We start from the raw sequence: 16,379 nt of genomic DNA, 5'->3' as shown, positions 1-16,379 counted from the left end.
TTGCAACCAGGTGTCCATTTTTATATAAAGTGCAAATTTGCAAACACGAACATGAGGGACCCGTCCCAAACCCTCAACGTAGGCCCTGGGGTGGCTGCAGGGCATAGATGTTCCAGGTGTTGGACCACGTCTTCGGCCACCTCCAACGGGTTTTTGTTCTGAGGTCATAGGTTGTATTAATATAAAACCAATAGGGGGCACTTTAATAAGTGCAATTATTTACAAGGAAAGTTTTTCGGGAGATCACCGTCCTCTTCCCTATTGTCTCTATACCCACACGGGTAACTAATTAAACAGACACAAAACCGGTCAAACTTGCAAAGTTTCCTGCACCCTTACAGGTAACTTATTTACAGTTTCTGTAGAGACTTATTCAATAGTGGGGTTCCAGCCGGGGAAACTTCTCATTCTTACCGACTGGCTTAGCCGGGTACTGCAGGGGTAGGTCTTTTCCTTCTCTCGCCACCTTGTGGACGTGGAGGGCATACCACCCGCGCTCTCCCTTATGACAGGTGAAAGTGACGTAGTCACCAGGATAGAGGTCCCGTCCGGGGTGCCCCTGCTGGAAGTGGGGTTCCATGTCCCACCGGTTGACGAAGACATCTCTATCGGTCTGTGGCTCCCAGATGAAGCCCCACCCGGCGTCTAAGTCAAATTTGACTATGATCCCCTCCAGACGGGGACTTGGGGTGGTTGGTCTTTCCTGGCGGACCCGAGTCTTGGCCGCCATATTTCGGGCCTCCATACGTTCCCATTTCACCTGCCGGTCATACCACTCTTTCTCCATCTGCAGGAGCTCCCTCCTGCAGTACTCTTCCCTTCGGAGGGCCTGGGCCTGCGTCTCCTGCGGGAAACGGATGAGGTCCCCCTCCTGGTTGTCCCACCGAAATTCCTCTCCCTCCGCTCAGGCCATCGGGGGTGCAGGTGTGGGAGCCAGGGGGGCTCTCTGCTGGCCTTCATTCCTGGTGGACCAGTCGAGGGCAGAGGCCCTGGAGTCCCACCCAGATGCGGGGGTAGGCGGTTCCGGTAACGGGCCCAGGAGCAGGTTAGCTGAGCTGGCATCCGGATGATGCGGGAAGTCCGCCTGGGGATTGCGGAGCTGGTCGGCGGAGCTGGTCAGGTGGTAGGGCGATTCCGCCTGGGGATTGCGGAGCTGGTCGGCGGTGGAGGCGCTCGGTGCCGTGATGGATTCTGGGCCTGGAGGTAAGCTTGGAGCGTGCGTGCCCGGGTATGGAGGCGCCACCAGAGGGCCCAGGAGCAGGTCAGTGCGGTCTGCGCCCGGGACAGGGAAACTCTTCCTACCTGCTCCCGCGGCCGCTCCTTGGCTGCTCTCTGCCTCCTGGTCCTGGTCTGGCACTGCTGGTGTTCTCCGTTGCTGGCTGCCGTCTCGCACCTATCTTCTCCAGCACTTCCCTCTTCCAGCTGGCATTGGCGTTTCTCTCGGCCTCTCCTACCCGCCGGCTGAGCTCACGCATCTCCGCCTGGAGGAACTCTGCATCCTCCAAGGTCAGTTTGTAGATCACCTCCGTCAGGGTAGGAGGTGTCTCGTCTAGCTGCAGGCCGCGGACTGGGGTTTCAGGCTCACTCCGCTCACTTCCCTACCATCTTGCCTGCCGGGGGTGTTCTCTCTGGTCTGCTGGAGACCACCCCCTATCTCTCTGTTTTCTTTCCTCCTCTCCCCTTTCTGGGGCGGTCCCATTGCTGCTGGCTGTCGGTCACACCTGGGGGCGTCTTCCCCACCTGGATGGACACATCTATGTGTATGGCCACAGTTGCAGGGGGCTGGTTGCGCTTTTGGCGCCATTCTGGGACCCGGCCCACGATGGGAGGTTCTGTATTGTTGTTTTTGATCACGCACATAATGGCGCCCGTTCTTCTGGGGCGGGTGCCACGTTCAGTAGGAAACACAGTCTTTTAGGCACACAATACCCGATGATAACGGGTCGGTTTCGAATCCTGCCGACTACGCCAAAGTTGACGCGCCCCCTGGGCCATGGGGTACCCGGAGCCGGGTCGGTAGACACTGGGGGTTGTAGTCACCGTGGCGGTGACCCGGTCCGTGACCCAGGGCGGTCAAACCAAGGGGTAGTATTTGTATATGAATGTAAATGTCCGACTATTCCACCTGTGGAATGCGGTCAATAGGAACTGCCGCTGCGGAACAGTCCTCTGAAGCCAGTGGTATAGCAGCGAGGGTGGTATAACTCCCCACAGGAAGAGTGCAGCCTCAGGGCAGTGTAGGTGGATCATGGTGGTTGTAGTGCAGGGAGTCAGTAATAAACACGGAGTCAATGGGATGCAGTCTCAGGTCCTTTACTCACAGTTGTTTCATTCCAAGTCATCACTGCAGATCACAACTTCCCACGTCGTCCTGTGTTTACTCAGTGAGGGGTTCAGCCGACCCCCAGGTAACTCCGGAGCATTTAGCAGGACCCCCTTCTGTGTGTCCTTTCTCTGGCCTTCTCCCTGCACCTCACACCCAGTGACACTTCTATCCGGTATCCTCGGGCCTTGGCGGGCTACTTTCTAGTAGCGGCGGGTGTACGGGTGGCTTGCTGCACGGCCCGTACCCCTAGGGTCCATTTGTGGAACCCCAGGGGTCTGGTTACCACAGTAATAGCAATATTACGTCTGTGAGCAGGTGGGAGGTCTCCTGGTCAGGAACCCTAAGCATGCCACACCTCCTGCCCAGTCCTGGGAGGGGAAGAACTTCCCCTATATAAACTGGGGCTGAGGTGGGGTTAGGAAGAAAAAGAAAAAGAAGAGAAGAAGAGGAGTCCCAGACAGAGACACAGTCTGGTCTGGAGTGGAGCTGATACAGGGAGAGCAAGATCAGGAGCTCTGTGGGAGCAGTGATAAAAGGGGTCAGAGACTGGAAGCTGTAGAGCTTGTCCTGACTGAAGAGATCTCACCGGACACGGAGTCTGAGGCTGTGGGGACTGAGCCATACCCAGCAGCAGAAACCGACCGGCAGGGGATTTCAGGTCCTCTGGCCAAGAAACCCGAAGGCACGGTCACACGCAAGGGACCAGCACCGCTGTCGTGGAGCGGAGGCTACCAGAAGGCCCCGAGTCACCGGCCATACGGGTGAGCACCACACGGTACACTCAGGGACGTGGGCTACTTTTACCCGCTTCTAGCAAGGTAGCCAGGAAGAGTACAATTAGTGGGGAGGCCTACAACTCCGCCTGGCCAGGGGAGATCCTATCTGCTCACGGACTGACCAGGCCCCGATCGCTAGCCAGTACTCCCGGGAGGGTCTACCTTTGCCACCAGTAAAGACCCTGAACTACACCGCACCGTCTCTGAGTGGTTCCTGGTGCCTTCGAGCAATTCCACTATCCCCATCATCCACGTCCGCTGCCCTGAGGCCATACCCCTCCCGTTGGGGGTTATACTATCCACGCTGCACAACCGTACCACCGGCCTCAGCGGTCTGCCCTGCAGCGGCGGTTTCATAACCGCATTCAACGGGTTGCGTAGTCGAACACTATAACATCTTATACTAAACTCCGCCGCTTAGTTTGACACCCTGGGCACGGACCGGGTCACCGCCACGAGGACTACTATCCCCAGCAGATTCGGCTCCGGGTATCCCCCTGCGCAGCAGAAGCAGCACAGGCCCAGGGGGTGCGTCAAATTTTGGCGTAGTCGGCAGGATTTCGTGCCCGCAACCACCGGGTACTGCGTGCCTGAAAAAGACTGTTAAACTTACCTGTGGTGAAGATTCCCGCCATCCGACGCCATCTTTTGCCTTCTTCCCGCCATCCGTGGAGTTTTCCCGCCATCCGACGCCATCTTTTGCCTTCTTCCCGCCATCCGTGGAGTTTTCCCGCCGTTGGACGCCATCTCGAGGACGCCGCGCGGGAAGAAGAGGGGCGTGGACTCCGAAAGCGCGCGAGAACTGAAGCCCCGCCTCACGTCCGGACGTTGCGTAAGGTCCTGGAAGGAACCCAGCAGACGCCGACGTCACAGGAGCGCGACGGAAGGTCCTCAACCCTGACGATCCACTGCGGAGCCGCGGCCTACGGAAGAGGATCATCGCAAGGTAGGCCACGGTCCACTAGGGGGGAGGAGGATGTCGGATACGGAGGAGAGCTTCACTGCCACAGCCACCGCCAGCACCACCGCTGCTGCGGTCATGCCTTTCACCATGCCCTACATCCCGGGGGCAGCCTGGCTACCCCAGTACTCAGGGGAGTCACATACCCTAAATGACTTCAGAGAAAGGCTGGATAGCCTCTTCCAGGTGTACCCCCTCACAGAAGAGCAAAAAGTGAGCATCCTGGTGGCTCAATTAACAGGGGCAGCCCAAAGGGAGGTAAAGTCCTGGCCACTTGGGAGGAGGAGGACTGTCGCAGAGATACTAGCCCGGCTGAAGGACACCTTTGATACCCGTACCTCAGCCGAGATCAAGCTTAGATTCTACTGGTGCAAGCAGCGAGCACATGAGAATATAAGGGATTATGCACTAAACCTACAAGAGGCCCTGAGAGCCATTAAGCAGGCCGACCCTGACGGCGTGGGAAACGAAGACAAACTGTTGACTGAACAATTTATAGAGGGTCTACATTGTAATGCCCACGGAACCCAGTTGCGGGCCATGGCCTTAGAGGACCCTCATCTGGACTTTGCACAGTTCAAGGACAGAGCCATCCGGGTGCTCCGAGAACCGGCACCAGGTGGCGCTGTGACCCACAAACACCCTGCTACCACTTACCACCAGGAGACGGCGCCCTTGTCGGCAGGGCCTGTGGGAGCTGATGCGCAGGCTTTAAACAATGACCCGGCTACAGACCTGCACCATCAGGTCCACGAGCTAACTCAAAGCTTTGCCGAGCTAACCCGAACTGTGCAGTCCTTACAGGTTTCTACTCCAGGGAAGATCCAGCTGGCATCCGGACCGGAGGATATCCCGTGGCGCCGACCAAGGAGGACCCCACCGGCCAGAGGAAGACCCAGCGACCGATACAACGAGGACGGACAACCCATCTGCCGCCGCTGCAATCAACCCGGACATATGGCAAGGTACTGTCCTTTAAACTGGCACAACCTGGGGTAGAGGGCCAACCCCTAGGAATAAGATCACCCGGCCCATCGAACTGGCGTGACAAATACGTGGGAGGACGTCCAGTCTTGCCTGTGGTACTGGATGGCATTCCTATGAGTGCCCTACTTGACACCGGGTCACAGGTCACCACCATCCCGTACGTGCTCTTCAAGCAGTACTGGAATGACTCGGATATAACCCGCTACCCAGACGACGACTTGAGTATCATCGCCAGCAATGGTCAGCCCGTGCCACAGATCGGATTTAAAGAGATGACCATTAAAATCGGTAAAGTGGAACTGGCAGCACAGGGACTGATCATTGTAGACATTGACAAGCGCGAGAGTCACCCAAAGATAACTCTAGGAACTAATGTGATTGAAAATTGTCTTGCAGAGGTGATTCTCATTTTACAGCAGGTTGCCAAGAACGCCAGCTCCGGTCAGCAGCGGGTGCTCCAAAAAGAGATCCGGGCACTGATGCGACGGCAACAAGTGGAACTCTCCGGTGGTGAGATAGGTAGCGTGAGAATGTATGACCCGTTCCCTATTGCCATGCCCCCAAAAAGTGAGATGATGATTTGGTGCCGGGCAGCTATTGGTCTCAGAGGTAGAGACTACCAAGCAATGGTAGAACCCGTCTACTCAGACAGTAGGCCCACCATTTTGACAGCACGGGGGGTGGTTGATGTACGCCATGGGAGGGTGCCGGTTCGCATAATAAATATCGGGAAGAGGGAAGTGTACCTGCCCCGGTATGCTACGCTAGCCAAATTGTATACCATCAACCAAAATTCTGTACAGTCCGTGGAACCCTTGCCTCCATCTCATCCAGAGGAAGGTAATGGCTCTAAGCAACAAATGGAGGACTGGTGTCAGCAACTGCATTTGGGTACTGACTCCACTCCCTCACACCAGAAACAGGGAGTCTATCGGGTGGTTCGAGAGTACGAGAGAGTGTTTAGTAAACACCCGCTAGACTTCGGGCGAGTAAAGGGGGTAGAACACCACATCCCCACGGGAGACCATCCTCCCATAAAGGAGAGATACCGACCCGTACCCCCTGCACACTACCAACACGCCAAGGGGATGCTTAGAGACATGAAGGAGGCTGGGGTAATCAGGGATAGCTGTAGCCCCTGGGCAGCTCCACTAGTCTTGGTTAAAAAGAAAGACAACACTATGAGAATGTGTGTAGATTACCGGAAAATCAACCGTATCACACACAAAGATGCGTACCCCTTACCAAGGATAGAGGAGTCTTTGGCTGCTTTAAAATCTGCTAACTTCTTCTCCACTTTGGATCTCACTAGCGGGTACTGGCAGGATCCTGTAGCAGAGGCGGACCGGGAGAAGACCGCATTCACCACCCCGATGGGACTTAGCGAGTTTACCTGCATGCCGTTCGGACTCTGCAACGCACCAGGAACCTTCCAACGATTGATGGAATGCTGTCTGGGACACCGGAACTTTGAGACGGTCCTGCTGTACCTGGACGATGTTATAGTTTATTCCAAAACCTACGAGGACCACCTGAAACACCTGGCGGAGGTGTTTGAAGCCCTGGCAAACTACGGTCTGAAGGTGAAACCGTCGAAGTGTCACCTGCTAAAACCAAAAGTGCAGTACCTGGGACACGTGGTGAGTGCTGACGGAGTGGCCCCCGACCCTGATAAGATCACCGCGATTAAGGAATGGCCAAGACCCTCCAGCGTAAAGGAAGTGCGGCAGTTCCTCGGGTTGGTAGGCTACTACCGAAGATTCATTCCCGGTTTCACCAAAAAGGCAGCTCCTATGCAGGACCTCCTGATAGGCCAGTCCAGGAAGGCCAAGAACCAGAAGCCGCCCTTCAGATGGGAGAAGCTGGAAGAAGAGTCCTTCCGCCAGCTGAAGATGGCCTTCACGGGGGATGAAATCCTGGCGTACCCTGATTACAGCCAGCCCTTTATCCTCTACACCGACGCAAGTAACATCGGGCTGGGAGCCGTACTGTCCCAGATCCAGCAGGGGAGAGAACGGGTAATTGCTTACGCCAGCCGAAAACTGCGACCCACCGAAAGAAACCCTGAGAATTACAGCTCATTCAAGCTAGAGTTCCTGGCAGTGGTGTGGGCAGTCACCGAACGCTTTAAGCACTACCTCGCCTCTTCCCGGTTTACCGTGTACACGGATAACAACCCGTTGACACACCTGGACACTGCAAGACTCGGTGCCCTGGAGCAGAGATGGATGGCCCGCCTGTCCAACTATGAGTTCACGATCAAATACCGGGCAGGACGCTCCAATACCAACGCGGATGCCTTGTCCAGAATGCCAAACCTACCGGACGTAGGGGAAGATCCAGGGGAACTGGAAGAAGTTGAACTCCCCGCGTTTCACCGTCATGGGACTACCCAGGATTCCCACCGTGTAAGGGGTAAGCAATCCGCTACGTTCAACCCCTTACCTCATTACAACTGGGCAGAAACGCAAGACAGTGACCCCGCCGTCCGACTGGTGAAGGAGATGCTGACTCAGCCAGATGCCCGCCTTGACCCAGACGCTCCGGAGGAGACCAAGCAACTGTGGGCTGAGAAGAGTCGACTGTTCCTTTACAAGGGGAAGTTGTGCCGCAGAATGGTTAACTCCCGGACGCATGAACTGGTCTGGCAAGTAGTGGTGCCAAGAAGAGACGCGGCAATGGTACTGGAGGCATACCACGACGGAGCTGGGCACTTCGGATGGAAGAAGCTGGAGTTCCTGCTGCGCGGGCGGTTCCACTGGGTAGGCATGAGAGGAACCATCGAGAGGTGGTGCAGAGACTGTGGCCCATGCAACCTAAGAAGGAAGGACCGTGCCAGCCAGAAGACTCCCCTGCAGTCCATCGTCACCAGGCAGCCGTTGGAACTGGTAGCCTTGGACCATGTAAAACTGACCCCCAGCAGAAGTGGCTACGTCTATGCGTTAACCATCGTGGATCACTACTCCCGGTTCTTGGTTGTAGTCCCCGTCAAGGACTTAACGGCTCAAACAGCAGCTCGAGCCTTCCAGCAGCACTTCTGCCGTCCACACGGATACCCAGAGCAGGTGCTGACGGACCAAGGACCTGCCTTTGAAGCGGAAGTCTTCCAGGAGTTCTGCACTCTGTATGGCTGCCGGAAGATAAGAACAACACCCTATCATCCGCAAACCAATGGACTCTGCGAGAAGATGAACCAGGTGGTGATAGACCTTCTGAAAACATTGCCCCTGGAAGAACGCAGTCTGTGGCCTGAGAAACTGCCTGATCTGGTGGACCTATACAACCACATCCCTGTAGGTTCTACCAACTGTACCCCGGCTTACCTAATGAGAGCAAGACCTGGTAAGCTGCCTGTTGATCTGGATATGGGAGTCCTGACACCCAAGGACACTTCACCAGAAGCAGACTGGGACACAGAGAGGCAGCAGCAGTACCGGAAAGTACAGGAGAGCGTTGAGCGAAGTCTCCGTCAAGCAAGAGAAAGACAGGAGAAGACTTACAACCAGTGTGCTCCCGCTGTTCCCCTGGTACCTGGAGAGCAGGTCTTGAAGAGGAAAAGACGGCTCCACAAGTTGGACGACCAGTGGGAGAAGGACCCGTACACCGTACTGCCATCAAGCCATGAAAACCCAAAAATCTGCACAATCAGTAAGGATGGAGGAGAAACCACAGCCATTGTCTCCCGAGATCACCTGAAGAAGTGTCCCGAGCAACTACGAAACCCTGAAGAAGATCACGAAAACCCTCGACCCGCAGAGGAAAGGGAAGAGATGGTCAGTACTATATTCGGAGACTTCCCTCGGTCTTGGACACAAGTAAATGGCGCTGTTGTGGTACCCGTCCTCACCTTCCTCCAGCCAGCATCCCAAGTGCCTACGGAAAAACAGGTAGAGCTGGAAGAGCAACCGGTCCAGGAGGCAGAAGACCCCACACAAGCAGACCAGGAGAATCGACCCTCTGCTTATAGTGAGCCTGCCGTGCCCCTAGTGAGCCAAAGAGTCCGTAGACAGCTGCCCAGCTTACCTTTGACAGCTCCTACACCCTGTAGCTCAGGACCGGTCAGTAAGCTCCGTAGGTCTACTAGGGCCAATAGAGGCCAGTTGCCCGTACGTTGGAGGATCTAAAGTGTTCAGACTGTCTTATTGGTATTTACCTGTTTACTGTTGCTTGTAAATAATTATGTTTTTCCAGTTATTTTATAGGTGTCTTTTGTAGATTAACTGGAACTCTGTTGTATATATGTTTGGAGCGTAACCCAGGAACGGACTATAGACTGTTAAAGACTCGGGGCAGGACAGACCCCTACCTGGTTACGGCTCCCCGTTGTTTGGTGAAATGGACACCCTTTTTGCTTCAAAAATTGCACCCGGTTGCGGACACTCTGTGACCACCCTAACGTGTTTTTCCTTATTGTATTGTTCCTGTTTATACCCTGTTATGTTTTCAAAAATATGTTTAGTCCCGGAGTACTAAATTTTACTAGGGGGGAATGTGGAACCCCAGGGGTCTGGTTACCACAGTAATAGCAATATTACGTCTGTGAGCAGGTGGGAGGTCTCCTGGTCAGGAACCCTAAGCATGCCACACCTCCTGCCCAGTCCTGGGAGGGGAAGAACTTCCCCTATATAAACTGGGGCTGAGGTGGGGTTAGGAAGAAAAAGAAAAAGAAGAGAAGAAGAGGAGTCCCAGACAGAGACACAGTCTGGTCTGGAGTGGAGCTGATACAGGGAGAGCAAGATCAGGAGCTCTGTGGGAGCAGTGATAAAAGGGGTCAGAGACTGGAAGCTGTAGAGCTCGTCCTGACTGAAGAGATCTCACCGGACACGGAGTCCGAGGCTGTGGGGACTGAGCCATACCCAGCAGCAGAAACCGACCGGCAGGGGATTTCAGGTCCTCTGGCCAAGAAACCCGAAGGCACGGTCACACGCAAGGGACCAGCACCGCTGTCGTGGAGCGGAGGCTACCAGAAGGCCCCGAGTCACCGGCCATACGGGTGAGCACCACACGGTACACTCAGGGATGTGGGCTACTTTTACCCGCTTCTAGCAAGGTAGCCAGGAAGAGTACAATTAATGGGGAGGCCTACAACTCCGCCTGGCCAGGGGAGATCCTATCTGCTCACGGACTGACCAGGCCCCGATCGCTAGCCAGTACTCCCGGGAGGGTCTACCTTTGCCACCAGTAAAGACCCTGAACTACACCGCACCGTCTCTGAGTGGTTCCTGGTGCCTGCGAGCTATTCCACTATCCCAATCATCCACGTCCGCTGCCCTGAGGCCATACCCCTCCCGTTGGGGGTTATACTATCCACGCTGCACAACCGTACCACCGGCCTCAGCGGTCTGCCCTGCAGCGGCGGTTTCATAACCGCATTCAACGGGTTGCGTAGTCGGACACTATAACATCTTATACTAAACTCCGCCGCTTAGTTTGACACCCTGGGCACGGACCGGGTCACCGCCACGAGGACTACTATCCCCAGCAGATCCGGCTCCGGGTATCCCCCTGCGCAGCAGAAGCAGCACAGGCCCAGGGGGTGCGTCACATTCTCTCCTCGTTCCTGGAGCCTTTCCTGCTCCCTCTCCTCTCTTCTTTCCTTCCAGGCTCAGGCCTCCTGGCTAGGCCCGCCTCTGGAGCAGAGCTCATGCAGAGCCTCTGATCCTGTCACTTCTCCTCAGACTGAACTGAACTTTCTAAGATGGTTCCTCCCTTTTATATGCTCCTACTCCAGTGCTCCCAGGATCTACGTCCTCCACCCCATCCACTACATAGCTCCCCCTCTCTAGGTGGTTCCTCCCCACTCCAGCCAGGGATCAGGGACTGTGCTCTCCCGTAGGAGCAATCTCGCCCTGTCCCCTGGAAATGTGGTGTAGTGAATGTAGTGTTAGGGTCCTGAGCCATACTCCTTCCTTACCTGAGAGTGAGATACCACTCCTCTGAGTGAGATGCAATACCTCTGTGGCGACCGAACCCTCAGGGGTGCCACACAAGAGTTACATAGTTTACATTTCTTATTTTTGTAGAATTCCTGAATCATAGTTTTAATTTTTGAACTTCATACATGAAAACTTATCCATCCAAGTGCAGATTATCTGTATGTCATCCATGGCAGGCAGCAAGTATTCTTGCTGTGTGGCTACTGTGAGATCATTGACTTCCATGTAGACAAGGGAAGCAGCACCAGCAGCGGAAAACTGCTCTCAGAACACAGTGAGAGTCACAATATCCAGCATGTTGTTTACCACATAAAAAGCCTCTCAACAGAAATTGCTTTAATATTTTAATGGACATGTTGCATTATTTAATGCAGAAATGCTGAATGGTTTGTGTTCTCTCCAGCTTGAAAGTAGCTTGAGCTGAGCAGCTGAATGTATTCGGATGGAATTGCTTATGCTCAGTGAAATCCCCATGCTAGTTAAAACAAAGCTAAATGTAAGAAATACAGCCTAAAAACACATCACTTGTCATATTATGCTAATTGCCATTATATCTATAAATAAAAAACTTTTTGAAAAAATAATCACAGTTCAAGTAATCAAGTAAACTCTAATTTATAATATATATGTATGGGTCTCCCAACTTTGATTTGGGGTTCAAGGTTTCCATTGATTACCGTAACAAACTAACACTCTGCTGACTGACTATGTAGACACTATGGCCCCGATTCATTAAATCAATTACACCAATTATCTAGCATAAAACACTTTGAAAAGTTGCAAAATTTTTGCGGAACACAGTCTTGGAAAGTGCCACCAAAATAGTTGTAGCTGGAGCGGGCCAGCTCTTCTATAACTGGAGTAAGATTTGTAATTTGGCAAACAGAGGCACACACTATTTTTTAAGAGTGCCTGTTTAATTAAGACTCTTAATGAATCAGGCACATATGAGTCCAACCTGCCCCATCATCAAGACGAGCATGAAGAACGCCGGTCTTGATGAATCGAGGCCTATGTACTTACTCTAGGCATACAACTTTTACAAATAAAGTCCAAAAACACCAATATCAACAGGAAATTGAGAATGAGTATGCTTAATTTCAGCATGCCAAAACCTTTGTTGCTTTGTTAGGAAATAAGTCAGTACCTCTTCCCATTGATATAGGCATGTAGGCTCCCCAAAAACCAGAGTGTCTGTTTATGGTGAAGTACGAGGAAACATCTGTTGGTTGCACGATTGTTTATAGATTCCAGGTAACTTTAAAGGGACTCTGTCAGTACAAAATGACTGTTCAAACGAAGCACAGGCGCTTAGTGCACCCTTGGCCAGGCCGAAGCACAGGCGCTTGTTTTCTATCTATCTCCTTCCTTCACTGGCTCTAGTAAACCTTTTCAATTATATAAAATGGGATGGAGATAGATGGAAAGGTACTGTAAATTATATAAAAAGGGGTAGAGATAGATGGAAAGGGGCACAGTACTGATCAGTCACGACAAGGGTGCACTGAGCTCCGGTGCTTGATTTGAACAATCGTTTTGTGCTGACAGACCCTTTTTAAAGGCAGAAGTAAGTTTGCAGGATGGTAGATTGAACTAAGTTGAGGTTATAATTTTTCAGCTGTATAAGGTAAGTTTGCTACAAAATCAGATGTACATGAGAATATGTTTATGTTGTTATATTTTACGCTCTCTATTTTTTTCTTATTTTTACTCTTTGACTAGGATGCTTAAACTGCAGCCAAATTCCAGAGCTCACCGATCGCCTCAGCTCCCTGGAAGCAAAGGTAATTTCACTTGTCAGAGTTGATACTGTAAGTCTTTGATACTTATAAGGTACCTTACTCATATGCATAAACAATTTGTGTTGATAGGTTGCAACCATCTTGGCATCTGATATTGCGCAAAGCAATGGATCACCTCCTGAATCCTCTGGGCTGTTGGGAAGCCCACCAGCACGTGGTAGTCCTGGGGAGGTGGGCATGAAGGGTAGGACTTGAATGATACTGCGTTTTTTTTTTAAATACAATCTTTTCCTCAGAAACAAAACTAAAATTAAGGGGTTCCCTAGGCTTAAAAAAAAATCTGGCTGCTGTTTATAGCATCTACTCACCTAATAAAGCAAAGGATGATCCCACACAGTTAGTCCTTTGATCCCATACCATACCATAAAATGATGACACGTGACCACTGCCTGTACTGCCGAGATGTAAACTAAGACTAGTAGGGACTGCAGGACAATGGCACTAGAGAGCAAGGGAATTTATAAGGTGAGTATGTGTTTCTTAGTTATATTTCATGTCACAGGCAGCCGTGTTTTATCTGGAGAAAAACCCCTGAAATGATGTAGTTGTCAGGCACAATAAACCTTGTCTGCAGCTTTGAGCTCCTTGTCCTGCTGTGCACTGGTGGAACGTCTTTCTCTTCTCATATGACCCATGTCCGCATTCCATGATCGAACATTTAGAAGTATACAGTATGTGTCACAGGATATAGGAAGGAACCAGTAACGGGAGAGGTTGTTCTACATCCTGTGTCTTCACTTCCATAAATCCAATTTATTAACCTTTTACAAGTGTCACCTACACAGCTGTGTACATTTAACTTTACCATTATTCATAGGGTTCTTCCGCAACTGCTTGTCAATGAGCTGATACGATCTCTACATTCTCCTGTTCTTTGGTAATCTTCATAATTTCTTAGTAACTTCCTTTTGCAGGGTCTATGTTGCGTCAGGAAAAAGGATCATTCTTAGCCCAGGAAGGTGAGCAAAATACATTTTACGGTCTTGCACAATTGTTAAATAAAATATGAGTATGAGAAATGGGTAACTATTCATCTTGTGCCTCGGTTCTGACATCAAAGAAAGTTGAATAAAATCTACCTAAAGAGATCTTGTTCTATTTATTTTAAAAATGTATAGATGCATGAAATGAAGGTTAGTAACAGATTGGATTTTTTTTTTTTTAGGTATGAATACTAGGAAGGGACCGATAGGTCCCATTGGTACTCCAGGAACACAATGGTCACCAGGAATGAAAGGTCCAGCTGGACCGCCAGGTAAGAGAACACTGAAAGAAGGGTCTTCACGGATGTATTTATTTGTGTACCACTCCATTAGTGTGACACTCCCTTGTTTTTCTTGTTTCCCCTTTTATCTGATTTTCTTCTTTGAAAATTGTAAGATGCCCCCCTAGCAGTTAGTGGGGAGAGAGTTTTCTCAAAAGTGATTTTAGACAACATAGTCCTTTCTATCGCTGCAGAAATTTCTGGTTTGGCAACAAAATTGGCTCTTTTTGTACTTATTTTAATGTTATGCAGAGGTCAGGAAACAAAAAATTCTGAGATTTCTATTTTAAAAATAGACTTCCACAGAGGGTGCGGCCCATGCATTACTTTGGTCTGTCACGTGAGGTCCGAGCAGAAAAAATTGGAGACAACTTGGTAAAGGTTGTAGGAAGAAAACCTATCGTACATGAGGAAAAATAACAGTGCCATTAGAAAGTATTAGGGCTCATACCCATCACCGTTAAAAAAATCTGTCCAATGTTGTTCATGAGAAGTGTCATGGAAGTGTCATGCGAGTACAATGCGATTTTTCTCACCTAGCATCCGAATGACATCCGATTGACATGTGAATGCAATCCTTATGCAATGCGATTTTAACATTTGCTTTTACAGAGTAATTCTCTGTCATTTAAAGATAGTTTTCAAAGTAAATATTCTTCTAAACATAGATAGATAGAAATATGTGAGTGAGATATATAATCAGTGCTTTGCATGTGTTGCTGACTGTACGTGTATTTAATTTATAAATAAAAGAAAAAAATGGCGTGGGGTCCCCCCTATAGTTAATAACTAGAAAAGACTATGCAGACAGCTGAGGGCTGATATTAATAGGCTAGGAAGGGGCCATGGATATTGGCCCCTTCCCAGCCTAAAAACATCAGCTATCAGCCTCCCCAGAAATGGCACATCCATTCCGCACTGTACTAATTATATATGTCACTCACATATTTTTATCTATCTATTCTATGTATATATTTATTCTATCTATTCTAGTGTGATGGGGCACACTGTGATTTTACTGTACTTGGCTGATGAAATGTCGGGTTTTCTAGGAGATGGGTGGGAAAAATCGGACAGCATACGCATGGTCCGTGTGCTGTGCAATTTTTTTCTCGCACCCATTGAATTGCATTATAGCCTGGGAAGGGGATAATAACATTAGTCAGAGTGAAATCCTATTTTTTATCGGATTGCATTCATATTTTTTTCTCTCAGATGAGTATGAGCCCTTAATTGCTGGCTACAGGTTGAGGAACAATCATGGTAGAGGGTAACACAGGTTTGCATTTGAGAATTGGTGAGTTTCAAGCAGTGGTGTAGCATGGTGGGGCACAGAGGCAGTTGCCCTTTCTGTAAAATTTCAAAAGCAGAACATTTTTCTTTTAAAAGTTGTGCTTTTATGAAGTAGGATTGCAAGTTCTTAAGGCAGTGCACATAGCCTGGAATTCTAGCAGGGTGGTCTGGATATCGAAGAAAGTGCCCCTTTGAACGGTATTGGAGTCAACATAATGCAGATATGGCAAATGCAGGCGACACAATGACGTCTCTGCATTGTGTTGCATGCGCCAGCCCAATCTGTGTGCAGGGGAAAAAGAGGACTCGGGTACTCGGATTGGTGAGTGTAAATTTTGTTTTTTTGCTAACGGTGGCAATTAGTTGGCATTACGACTTTTGAAGGGCAACTCAAAACATTATTGCTTTTGTAATATAGAACTAATAAAGCATTAACCCCTTTAAAGCCCAAGACGTATTAATACGTGTCTGTGCCCTGGGCTTTAAGAGCCTGACCCGTATTAATACGTCTTTGCGATCGCGCGTGCACACAGGCTGTGCGGGCGTGACCGCCACTGGGTGTCAGCTGATTGTCAGCTGCATTCCTGTGCTATACAGGCGATCAGAATAAAAAAAGTGAAAATCCCTTAGCGGGACAAAGAATAAAAATAAAAAAAAGTGTCAGAAAGTGAAAAGAAAAAAAAAATTGGACAAATATTAGAAAAAAATAAAAACAATAATCCACCAAAAATAAAAATATAATGTACCCATCAATGAATATTATATATATAAAAACAAAACAATAAAAGTACACATATTTGGTATCGCCGCGTCCGGAACAGCCTGACCTATAAAACTATCCCACTAGTTAACCCCTTTAGTGAATACAGTAAAAAAATATATAAAAAACGAAGCAAAAAACAATGCTTTATCATCATACCGCTAAACAAAAAATGGAATAACACGCGATCAAAAAGACGACTATAAATAAAAATGGTACCGCTGAAAACATCATCTTATCCTGCAAAAAACAAGCCACCATACAGCTCCATCAG

At 50.1% G+C, this 16,379-nt stretch overlaps 1 protein-coding gene across 4 annotated transcripts in view; it reads left to right on the top strand.

Moving 5' to 3' along the window:
• Positions 1 to 16,379, top strand: part of EMID1 (EMI domain containing 1) — a 143,334-nt gene that overhangs the window by 66,079 nt on the left and 60,876 nt on the right. For all 4 annotated transcript variants that reach the window (XM_073671864.1, XM_073671873.1, XM_073671880.1 and 1 more), the window contains exons 5-8: positions 12,709 to 12,770; positions 12,858 to 12,972; positions 13,703 to 13,747; positions 13,954 to 14,043. In XM_073671864.1, the coding sequence (XP_073527965.1) occupies positions 12,709 to 12,770; positions 12,858 to 12,972; positions 13,703 to 13,747; positions 13,954 to 14,043 (312 nt within the window). The remainder of the gene's footprint in view (positions 1 to 12,708; positions 12,771 to 12,857; positions 12,973 to 13,702; positions 13,748 to 13,953; positions 14,044 to 16,379) is intronic.

The sequence above is a fragment of the Phyllobates terribilis genome, unplaced genomic scaffold (genome assembly GCF_046119375.1).
Source record: "Phyllobates terribilis strain yellow unplaced genomic scaffold, ASM4611937v1 Scaffold_1__5_contigs__length_1240528914, whole genome shotgun sequence".
Classification (NCBI taxonomy): domain Eukaryota; kingdom Metazoa; phylum Chordata; class Amphibia; order Anura; family Dendrobatidae; genus Phyllobates; species Phyllobates terribilis.
The sequence above is the reverse complement of the archived record's forward strand: the minus strand, read 5'-3'. Positions and strand labels throughout refer to the sequence as shown.